The sequence below is a fragment of the Leptodactylus fuscus genome, chromosome 4, assembly GCF_031893055.1.
Source record: "Leptodactylus fuscus isolate aLepFus1 chromosome 4, aLepFus1.hap2, whole genome shotgun sequence".
Classification (NCBI taxonomy): Eukaryota; Metazoa; Chordata; class Amphibia; order Anura; family Leptodactylidae; genus Leptodactylus; species Leptodactylus fuscus.
The window spans coordinates 10,975,824-10,988,257 of NC_134268.1; the positions used below are offsets into that span (position 1 = coordinate 10,975,824).

A 12,434-nucleotide genomic window follows, 5' to 3' on the forward strand; every position below is an offset into this window, starting at 1 on the left:
GCCCCCGTGTGAACTAGCCCTTAAAGGGATCCCATCAATCAGACACAATTTTTTGTAGGTACCACGTCGGAGTAGCCTTATTCGTCTCCTACCTTTCGTCGTCTTCGCCTACAATCCCGGTTCTTTTTGGTATGTAAATGAGTTCTTTCACAGCACTGGAGGCGGGCCCCAGGGCTCAGACAGCACTGGGGGCGGGCCCAATGCTGCAAGAGAACTCTCTCCAGCGCTGCCTCGTCTTCTTCAGCAGCGTCCTCTTCGTCCGCCAGTGGCTTGTAACTTCTAGGCCTTGGGCAGAGCAGACTGTGCACGCCCACAGGCCACGAGAAAATGGCCGCTTACAATGCTGTGCAAGCGGCCATTTTCTCGTGGCCTGTGGGCATGCGTAGTCTGCTCCGCCTGAGGCCTAGAAGTTACAAGCCACTGCCGGAAGAAGAGACTGAAGAGGACGCTGTGGAAGAAGAGTCGGCGGCGCTGGAGAGAGTTCTTTCACAGCATTGGGGCCGCCCCCAGTGCTGCGAATGAACTCTTTTACATACCGACAAGAACCGGGATTGTAGGCGATTGGTGGCGCAGAGAAGACGACAAAACGTAGGAGAAGAATATCCTTTCTTAAGGCTATTCCGACGTGGTACCTACAAAAAGTTGTGTCTGACTGATGGGATCCCTTTAAATAGGAAACAGGTTCCCAAGAACGAAAAACAAATCCCTACTGTGTGTAAAATAAAGTTCACAAATGGAAAGAAAAAAATAGACCCCCAAGAATGTAATAGGGTAAACTCCCAAAAATCATCAAAAATAATAATCATCAAAAAACAATAAAAATAATCCACCTAAAAAGTAAAAAAAAATTGAGATAAAATGGTAAAAAATATTCCCCACCAAAAAGAATTGAGAAATAAATGTCAATGAAACGATCTAATAACAAAATGAACAATTTAAAAAAAAATTAAAAAAATCTGACTTGTTTGCCCCTTCCCATTCCCGTCTCTGCTCTCTGTAGCCCCCGCTATAATCCCCGCACAGATGGAGGGTCCGGAATAAAAGGGGAAACTCGTCCTAGGGAGCAAATAAAATTTCCAGCCAAAATGAAATTATGAAGCCGCACTTTGGGCTCGCAGCTGGGGGAGGGGGTGGGGGGTTAACGTACCATTGAAGATTTATTGAGATGTGACCCCCACCGCTAGGCTTGTAATGCATCCCCCCCATCTGCCAGTGACCTGACCATAGACTATTGTGTGGCCGAGGGAACAAAAGCCATCTGATACAGCAGAAGCCGAGAGGCTGCAGACACTCACTCAGCTCTCCGAGGTCCTGCAGGGAAGTCCTGACCCAGCGTCAATGCCGGCGAAACCCTGCGAGACGGACGAGAGGAGCCGGAGTAACCGAGCCCTGCTGGAAATATTCCTGAGGAAACGGTTGTGCATGGACAGGAAGCCCTATGGTAAGACGGGGCCCAAAGATTACTGTATTAGGGGCCACATAAGGGGTGATGTGTTACATAGGACTGCCGGAGACATCTACTACATTACCTGTATATAGAGAGTTATCACTGTTATCTGTGGTGTTACATAGGACTGCCGGTGACATCTACTACATTACCTGTATATAGAGAGTTATCACTGTTATCTGTGGTGTTACATAGGACTGCCGGTGACATCTACTACATTACCTGTATATACAGAGTTATCACTGTGTTATCTGTGGTGTTACATAGGACTGCCGGTGACATCTACTACATTACCTGTATATAGAGAGTTATCACTGTTATCTGTGGTGTTACATAGGACTGCCGGTGACATCTACTACATTACCTGTATATACAGAGTTATCACTGTGTTATCTGTGGTGTTACATAGGACTGCCGGTGACATCCACTACATTACCTGTACTCAGATAGTTATCACTGTGTTATCTGTGGTGTTACATAGGACTGCCGGTGACATCTACTACATTACCTGTATATAGAGAGTTATCACTGTGTTATCTGTGGTGTTACATAGGACTGCCGGTGACATCTACTACATTACCTGTATATAGAGAGTTATCACTGTGTTATCTGTGGTGTTACATAGGACTGCCGGTGACATCTACTACATTACCTGTATATAGAGAGTTATCACTGTGTTATCTGTGGTGTTACATAGGACTGCCGGTGACATCTACTACATTACCTGTACTCAGAGAGTTATCACTGTGTTATCTGTGGTGTTACATAGGACTGCCGGAGACATCTACTACATTACCTGTACTCAGAGAGTTATCACTGTGTTATCTGTGGTGTTACATAGGACTGCCGGTGACATCTACTACATTACCTGTATATAGAGAGTTATCACTGTGTTATCTGTGGTGTTACATAGGACTGCCGGTGACATCTACTACATTACCTGTATATAGAGAGTTATCACTGTGTTATCTGTGGTGTTACATAGGACTGCCGGTGACATCTACTACATTACCTGTACTCAGAGAGTTATCACTGTGTTATCTGTGGTGTTACATAGGACTGCCGGTGACATCTACTACATTACCTGTATATAGAGAGTTATCACTGTGTTATCTGTGGTGTTACATAGGACTGCCGGTGACATCTACTACATTACCTGTATATAGAGAGTTATCACTGTGTTATCTGTGGTGTTACATAGGACTGCCGGTGACATCTACTACATTACCTGTATATAGAGAGTTATCACTGTGTTATCTGTGGTGTTACATAGGACTGCCGGAGACATCTACTACATTACCTGTACTCAGAGAGTTATCACTGTGTTATCTGTGGTGTTACATAGGACTGCCGGTGACATCTACTACATTACCTGTATATAGAGAGTTATCACTGTGTTATCTGTGTGTTACATAAGACTGCCGGTGACATCTACTACATTACCTGTATATAGAGAGTTATCACTGTGTTATCTGTGGTGTTACATAGGACTGCCGGAGACATCTACTACATTACCTGTACTCAGAGAGTTATCACTGTGTTATCTGTGGTGTTACATAGGACTGCCGGTGACATCTACTACATTATCTGTATATAGAGAGTTATCACTGTGTTATCTGTGTGTTACATAGGACTGCCGGTGACATCTACTACATTACCTGTATATAGAGAGTTATCACTGTGTTATCTGTGGTGTTACATAGGACTGCCGGTGACATCTACTACATTACCTGTATATAGAGAGTTATCACTGTGTTATCTGTGGTTTTACATAGGACTGCCGGTGACATCTACTACATTACCTGTACTCAGAGAGTTATCACTGTGTTATCTGTGGTGTTACATAGGACTGCCGGTGACATCTACTACATTACTAGAGGTTGTGTCTGTGTATTGCAGCTCTAGTGACGTGAATGGTTGCACTACCACACACAACCTGTAGACAGGAATGGCGCTGTTTTTGGAAGAAAGGAGCAAAGTTTTTCTAATCCTGAACATCCCCTTTAATACAGAAAACCCCTTTAAATTGCTGAACGTAGGTAACTTACACTGTGACATCCACCATGAAGAGTAACGCTTGTGACACCACTTAGCACTGCAAGCCTGTGTGTCATGCTGGGTGTATGGAAAGCTGAGTGACGTCCCTGTGACACCGTGTCTATGTGACTAGGCCCTGGTCTTGGTCATTGAGCCTTGTCGGCCATGTCTTGTAGTTTCGGATGGGTCAGGCCGGGGTGCCGGCTTCGTATCCACCTCATTACTGCTGTGTCAGTCACTGGCTGCCGTTCTGTCTTTCCGCAGTTCTCGGCTCCTGACACGACAAGCTCTGCACTATTAGCGCTCATGAATTATTCCGCGTTCTTCCGGCGGAGATTTCCTCTCGCGCCGACGCTGCAGATGCGTGCGGCGCGCCGTGAACCCGAGCGTGCCGAAGGCTCATTAGTGGGGCCGAGTGTCAGAACGTCTGTAATCCGCTTGTTTACTGCCTTGTTCCGAGGTGGTGATGATAGGATTGTGCGTTCTATTATTTATACAGTGATGGCCGGGGGAACCCGCTATAATATGGAGAGCGGCGGGAACTCCCTGGTACGGTAATATCATAACCGGCCCCCTGCTGAGACGCCGAATTATCAGACAGTCCGTACAGTCAGACGTCTGCACAGGTGATGTCACCTCCTTGGCACCTCCTATTGATGTTGGGATCCCCCTTCCCCATCATGAGGACTAAGAGGTAGGGGCTTCTTCTGTGCAGGGAGTGGGTTTAGGCTTGTCCTGCTCTTTCCGTACCACCATAGCATAAATCCTGCAACTTTCTCACGACTGTCCAGTAATCCAGAATCTGATACACCGGCACTGCCCGTATACCTGGGACACATCACCGATAAGTCACCTGGACCCGGCTACCCTCCTGCTCCTCACAGCTTGATGAGACGTCTTATGTTGTTGTCTTCTCTTCTTACGTTTCTTAGATTTTTTTTTTTTCCTTTGATTTTTATATTCATGTTCACATTGTTGCCGCTTCTCTGATTGCAATCTACAACTATTCAGAAAGATAAAGCTTGTGATAAAATGCCAGATTATTACCCTGATCAGCACTGCCGCTCCTCATTACAGCCGGAACATGCCGGGATAAAGTCAGAGCTTAACCTGCAATCCGCCTAATTCTACAGTAGATCACCATATAGGAGGAGGACTCGTGGAAAGGGTCAGTGCTCAGAGAGTATTCTTATATAGGATTTCTACACTAAAGTGCAGTCACTGCGTACATACATTACATTACTTATCCTGTATTATACTCCAGAGCTGCGCTCACTATTCTGCTGGTACAGTCACTGTGTACATACATTACATTACTTCTCCTGTATTATACTCCAGAGCTGCGCTCACTATTCTGCTGGTGCAGTCACTGTGTACATACATTACATTACATTACTTATCCTGTATTATACCCCAGAGCTGCGCTCACTATTCTGCTGGTGCAGTCACTGTGTACATACACTACATTACTTATCCTGTATTATACTCCAGAGCTGCGCTCACTATTCTGCTGGTACAGTCACTGTGTACATACATTACATTACTTATCCTGTATTATACTCCAGAGCTGCGCTCACTATTCTGCTGGTGCAGTCACTGTGTACATACACTACATTACTTATCCTGTATTATACTCCAGAGCTGCGCTCACTATTCTGCTGGTACAGTCACTGTGTACATACATTACATTACTTATCCTGTATTATACTCCAGAGCTGCGCTCACTATTCTGCTGGTACAGTCACTGTGTACATACATTACATTACTTATCCTGTATTATACTCCAGAGCTGCGCTCACTATTCTGCTGGTGCAGTCACTGTGTACATACATTACATTACTTATCCTGTATTGTACTCCAGAGCTGCACTCACTATTCTGCTGGTACAGTCACTGTGTACATACATTACATTACTTATCCTGTATTATACCCCAGAGCTGCGCTCACTATTCTGCTGGTGCAGTCACTGTGTACATACATTACATTACTTATCCTGTATTATACTCCAGAGCTGCACTCACTATTCTGCTGGTACAGTCACTGTGTACATACATTACATTACTTATCCTGTATTATAGTCCAGAGCTGCGCTCACTATTCTGCTGTTACGGTCACTCTGTACATACATTACTTATCCTGTATTATACCCCAGAGCTGCGCTCACTATTCTGCTGGTGCAGTCACTGTGTACATACATTACATTACTTATCCTGTATTATACTCCAGAGCTGCGCTCACTATTCTGCTGGTGCAGTCACTGTGTACATACATTACATTACTTATCCTGTATTATACTCCAGAGCTGCGCTCACTATTCTGCTGGTGCAGTCACTGTGTACATACATTACATTACTTATCCTGTATTATACTCCAGAGCTGCGCTCACTATTCTGCTGGTGCAGTCACTGTGTACATACATTACATTACTTATCCTGTATTATACCCCAGAGCTGCGCTCACTATTCTGCTGGTGCAGTCACTGTGTACATACATTACATTACTTATCCTGTATTATACTCCAGAGCTGCGCTCACTATTCTGCTGGTGCAGTCACTGTGTACATACATTACATTACTTATCCTGTATTATACTCCAGAGCTGCGCTCACTATTCTGCTGGGGCAGTCACTGTGTACATACATTACATTACTTATCCTGTATTATACTCCAGAGCTGCGCTCACTATTCTGCTGGTGCAGTCACTGTGTACATACATTATATTACTTATATTGTATTGTACTCCAGAGCTGCGCTCACTATTCCCTGCATGTTCGCTGTCCTCCGTACAGTCACCTCACAAGGTTACACTAATGCTGTTCTGACACCGCAGATTTTGGATGTATTTTGCTCTCTTGCTGGTTGTCAGGTGTCAGACCTGTATCTGATGTTTGCCGTGTTCCGTTGGTGTTGAGTCTTTCTTGTGTTCTCAGCTGTTCTGTTCGTTTCCTGCATTATATGAGTTTATCTTGGGTGTTTGATGTATTTGACAACAAGCTTGCTGACTGTTTCCAGTAGAGATCAGCTGTTGTCTGCCGTCCATGTCTATTCTTGTATATTGGTGTGGAGTCGCCTCCTTGCTGATGAGTTTCTTTTCTTTTCCAGACATTTCCCGGCTTTCCTACTCTCCAGGTGAGTCTTATTTTATGTCCTGATACATTGTGCTCTCTGATGTTTTGTGGCGCCCCCTGCTGACTGTATACACACAGGTCCTCCACAAGGTCCAGCCTCATGTCTAAGTCTCTCATATTCTCATTGACTTGTCGATGGTTTTCATGATGGTCATCCATTGGTTTTTCCATGTCTGTGCTGTCCTCGCCCTCCATCAGGTCAGCGGTATTAGGAGGGGGCTGGAGGACAGAGCAGAGTCACAGCAGCACAGAGTATTTCAGCAGAGGAATGCGCTGATCTTATGGCAGGACTCTGACACAATGAAGATAATGTTATCATCTGGAAGTCACAAATCCTCAGAGTTACACAACCTTTGGCCGGCTGATGCTATTACATGAGTCACACAGATGGAGGCGCCGCCGCTCACAGATGATGGCGGAGTCTTGGTGTCGTCACCCGCTGCTGTGTCACGGCCAGGCATCACCTGGGGCAAAGACTGAGCGGTTCCCGAGCCCCGTGTCCTGATACCTCGGCCTGTTACTGTGTCCCTTATAGGGCACACCCGAATCGGCCGCTCGCTTCTTATCATACCGCCACGATGTGATTTTCTTTGTCTAACCCTACGGGGATGGAGCGGGGGTATATATACCTTATATTATGGGGGGTCTATCTATAGTGGATTGCTGGTGTGTAGTTTGTTACAATGTATCAGATGAGGTAACGCCATAAGCCTTAGAGGTTTGCTCTGCTATAGAGATGGCCGAACCGGTTTGTAACTAATCGCATGTGACTCGAATTTCCATCAGGGGACCAGAACAATGGACTGCATTGCCCCACACCCCTCAGTGTAGCGGCCCTAATGATGATAGAGCCACTGTATACTAGTGCAGGGGGTGGTATATAGCCACCCTATACAGTGCACATATAAGGGCCGCTCTGCACCCCACCTGATGATTTTCGGGTCACTAGATTGTAGATTTGACACATTTTTAGTGGGATCAAAATAAATCTCATCGCTGAACCTGAGACCTAGGCCCAATATTCCTCTGCTGACGGATCTAGCGCACAGATACAACTGTAACGCCGTCAGCTGTGTGAGCTTTGTGGGGGTCTCCTCAGCTTCTCCCATCTTGTGTAGGTGCAAAAATCCTCCTAAATATGGAAATAAAGCGGAAGACAAAGTGTCAGAGCTCTTCCTTATGTCTGTCCCCATGTGACCTGGTTGCTCCTGGACTAGTATTTTGGCTGATTTTTGGGACCCTGGGCCTTTCCCACAATTGGGGGTTCTGGAGATTTTGTCTCTGTATCACGGGATGTTTTCTGTTCCTGGCAGGCGGTGACTGATGTGGGTTTATTAGAGAATCGCCGCAGGACAGCCGTGGTTCCATCTAGCGCCCAACGCTCGCCACGCTGCACGTTATCTGCATCGGCCTTGTGCATGTGATAGGAAGGGGGGCAGGACCTAAATGACGCGTCCCCTAACCAGCAACAACTTTGTATCGCTGGGTGAGAGAGGTTGTAATATCAGATCAGTGGGGGTCTGACACCTGACAACCCTACTGATCAGCTGATGGAAGAGGCCTCAGTGTTACTTAGTATTGTTAGCCAGTAGAGCGCCGTGCATTGTATAGTGGCTGTGCTTGGTACTGCACGTTTGTCCCGTTCGCTAGAATAGGACTGAGCCGTAACGGAACGTTCTACCTTTTATTAGCAATAAGCAGGGCTTGTATTCTGTCCTAAATGATGGGGGTTGTGCTTCTTACCTCCGCTCCTGGGGAGGGTCTGTCTAGAAATAACAAGGCCCTGACATAATCTGTACACTTCTATCATGTTTGGGGATGAATGCAGACGGACACCAAATGGAGGGGGCTCCGTCTGCATCTGTCCTTTAATGTCCGCTTCTGTCATCCTGTGATGGATGTGATGGGCCATAAATACCTGGTTGGTAGGGGGGCGACACTGACCCCTGGAGCCATCACATCACAAGCCTCTGTCTGGGCGCCATCACTCATTATAGTGAGTGGGAGCCGGGCCCGCTGTACAGTGGACCACGCGTTCTGTATTGTGTGCACAAGGGGCATCGGACGTGGATCAGTCCAGGACCGGTGTCAGCCCCCTACCAATTAGGAATTACTGTCCTATCCTGAGCATTGGTCATAAAAAATCAATCCCATACAATGCAAGGGTTGTCAGGACCCAAATTGAGTTTTCAAATGGATATGATGTGATATGTTGGGTCCACACCCAGCCCCCGCTCAGATCAGCCTCTGGAGGCTGCTACTGGGTGGGCAGTGTAGGCAGCACCGCTCCTCTTCAACTTATAGGAGTGCCTGCTATACAGTGGACAGGGCTCCTGCGCCACTCCCTTTACTTGAATAGGATAGGTTCACATCTGTGTCAGAGTCTACGTAGGTTTTGCCGAAAATTGGCAAAGAGAAAAGTCCTGCACAGTGGGGGTCTGCTGCCTGGGACCGCTACAGATCAGCTGTGTGATGTCATGTACGCTGGTCACATGGGGCTGAGCTGCAATACCAAGGATAGCCACTACAATACATACGGTACTGTGCTTGGTATTGGCAGCACTCTCCCAAATTTGGTGTCCTGGCCAATCAGCTGATCTGTAGATGTCCTGGTTGTCAGACCACTATTGTTCACATATTGCTGACCCATCCTGTGCACAGATCCCCAATGTATACATCCTGGAAAAGCCCTTTAAGAAACAACTGTCCTGCCTATGTATACCTGTCCTTACAATGCTTTATTCTTCCACAATCCCTGGTCTATTGATCTGCGGCGGTCCCATAGTTGGAGGTGAAACTCTGGCCATGCATGCACACCCGCACTCAGGGACTTTCAGGCCCCGTTCTCTTGTAACATTGTGATGTTATGTCAAGGATGCCGAATTCTATGTATTTTTGGGAACCCCATTTCTAGACTATTCTAATAAGCAGTGTCTGTACTTAGTAGCATTGTGCGGGGTGTATACCGTGTGGGGGCTGCTGCAGAGCATCTCACAAGGTGATGGTTCCCTCTGTAATGGGTGGCATTGTACGGGGTATGTACCATGCCTGTCTTCCCTACCTATATTCTCCTCTAGCTATATACTATATACATGTATGTACCTCCTCCTCTAGCTATATACTATATACATGTTTGTACCTCCTCCTCTAGCTGTATACTATATACATGTATGTACCTCCTCCTCTAGCTATATACTATATACATGTATGTACCTCCTCCTCTAGTAATATACTATATACATGTATGTACCTCCTCCTCTACCTATATACCATATACATGTATGTACCTCCTCCTCTAGCTATATACTATATACATGTATGTACCTCCTCCTCTAGCTGTATACTATATACATGTATGTACCTCCTCCTCTAGCTGTATACTATATACATGTATGTACCTCCTTCTCTAGCTGTATACTATATACATGTATGTACCTCCTCCTCTAGCTGTATACTATATACATGTATGTACCTCCTCCTCTAGCTGTATACTATATACATGTATGTACCTCCTCCTCTACCTATATACTATATACATGTATGTACCTCCTCCTCTAGCTATATACTATATACATGTATGTACATCCTCCTCTAGCTGTATACTATATACATGTATGTACCTCCTTCTCTAGCTGTATACTATATACATGTATGTACCTCCTCCTCTAGCTGTATACTATATACATGTATGTACCTCCTTCTCTAGCTGTATACTATATACATGTATGTACCTCCTCCTCTAGCTGTATACTATATACATGTATGTACCTCCTCCTCTAGCTATATACTATATACATGTATGTACATCCTCCTCTAGCTGTATACTATATACATGTATGTACCTCCTTCTCTAGCTGTATACTATATACATGTATGTACCTCCTCCTCTAGCTGTATACTATATACATGTATGTACCTCCTTCTCTAGCTGTATACTATATACATGTATGTACCTCCTCCTCTAGCTGTATACTATATACATGTATGTACCTCCTCCTCTAGCTATATACTATATACATGTATGTACCTCCTCCTCTAGTAATATACTATATACATGTATGTACCTCCTCCTCTACCTATATACCATATACATGTATGTACCTCCTCCTCTAGCTATATACTATATACATGTATGTACCTCCTCCTCTAGCTGTATACTATATACATGTATGTACCTCCTCCTCTAGCTGTATACTATATACATGTATGTACCTCCTTCTCTAGCTGTATACTATATACATGTATGTACCTCCTCCTCTAGCTGTATACTATATACATGTATGTACCTCCTCCTCTAGCTGTATACTATATACATGTATGTACCTCCTCCTCTACCTATATACTATATACATGTATGTACCTCCTCCTCTAGCTATATACTATATACATGTATGTACCTCCTCCTCTAGCTGTATACTATATACATGTATGTACCTCCTTCTCTAGCTGTATACTATATACATGTATGTACCTCCTCCTCTAGCTGTATACTATATACATGTATGTACCTCCTTCTCTAGCTGTATACTATATACATGTATGTACCTCCTCCTCTAGCTGTATACTATATACATGTATGTACCTCCTCTTCTAGCTGTATACTATATACATGTATGTACCTCCTCCTCTACCTATATACTATATACATGTATGTACCTCCTCCTCTAGCTATATACTATATACATGTATGTACCTCCTCCTCTAGCTGTATACTATATACATGTATGTACCTCCTCCTCTAGCTGTATACTATATACATGTATGTACCTCCTCCTCTAGCTGTATACTATATACATGTATGTACCTCCTCCTCTAGCTGTATACTATATACATGTATGTACCTCCTCCTCTACCTATATACTATATACATGTATGTACCTCCTCCTCTAGCTATATACTATATACATGTATGTACCTCCTCCTCTAGCTGTATACTATATACATGTATGTACCTCCTCCTCTAGCTGTATACTATATACATGTATGTACCTCCTCCTCTACCTATATACTATATACATGTATGTACCTCCTCCTCTAGCTATATACTATATACATGTATGTACCTCCTCCTCTAGCTGTATACTATATACATGTATGTACCTCCTTCTCTAGCTGTATACTATATACATGTATGTACCTCCTCCTCTAGCTGTATACTATATACATGTATGTACCTCCTTCTCTAGCTGTATACTATATACATGTATGTACCTCCTCCTCTAGCTGTATACTATATACATGTATGTACCTCCTCCTCTAGCTGTATACTATATACATGTATGTACCTCCTCCTCTACCTATATACTATATACATGTATGTACCTCCTCCTCTAGCTGTATACTATATACATGTATGTACCTCCTCCTCTACCTATATACTATATACATGTATGTACCTCCTCCTCTAGCTATATACTATATACATGTATGTACCTCCTCCTCTAGCTGTATACTATATACATGTATGTACCTCCTCCTCTAGCTGTATACTATATACATGTATGTACCTCCTTCTCTAGCTGTATACTATATACATGTATGTACCTCCTCCTCTACCTATATACTATATACATGTATGTACCTCCTTCTCTAGCTGTATACTATATACATGTATGTACCTCCTCCTCTAGCTGTATACTATATACATGTATGTACCTCCTCCTCTACCTATATACTATATACATGTATGTACCTCCTTCTCTAGCTGTATACTACTGTATACTATATACATGTATGTACCTCCTTCTCTAGCTGTATACTATATACATGTATGTACCTCCTCCTCTAGCTGTATACTATATACATGTATGTACCTCCTCCTCT

The 12,434-nt window shown here is 44.2% G+C and overlaps 1 protein-coding gene across 26 annotated transcripts in view; it reads left to right on the forward strand.

Moving 5' to 3' along the window:
- Window positions 1–12,434, forward strand: part of PTK2 (protein tyrosine kinase 2) — a 161,894-nt gene that overhangs the window by 39,160 nt on the left and 110,300 nt on the right. For 22 of the 26 annotated variants that reach the window (XM_075270050.1, XM_075270061.1, XM_075270051.1 and 19 more), the window contains exons 1-2: window positions 1,309–1,441; window positions 6,586–6,612. The exons of 1 other annotated variant lie outside the window; for it this stretch is intronic. In XM_075270050.1, coding sequence (XP_075126151.1) covers window positions 1,339–1,441; window positions 6,586–6,612 — 130 coding nt within the window. In that variant the 5' untranslated portion in view covers window positions 1,309–1,338. Of the gene's footprint in view, window positions 1–1,308; window positions 1,442–6,585; window positions 6,613–12,434 lie in introns of those variants that run through there. 3 more of the 26 variants (XM_075270076.1, XM_075270077.1, XM_075270079.1) reach the window with 2 other exon arrangements.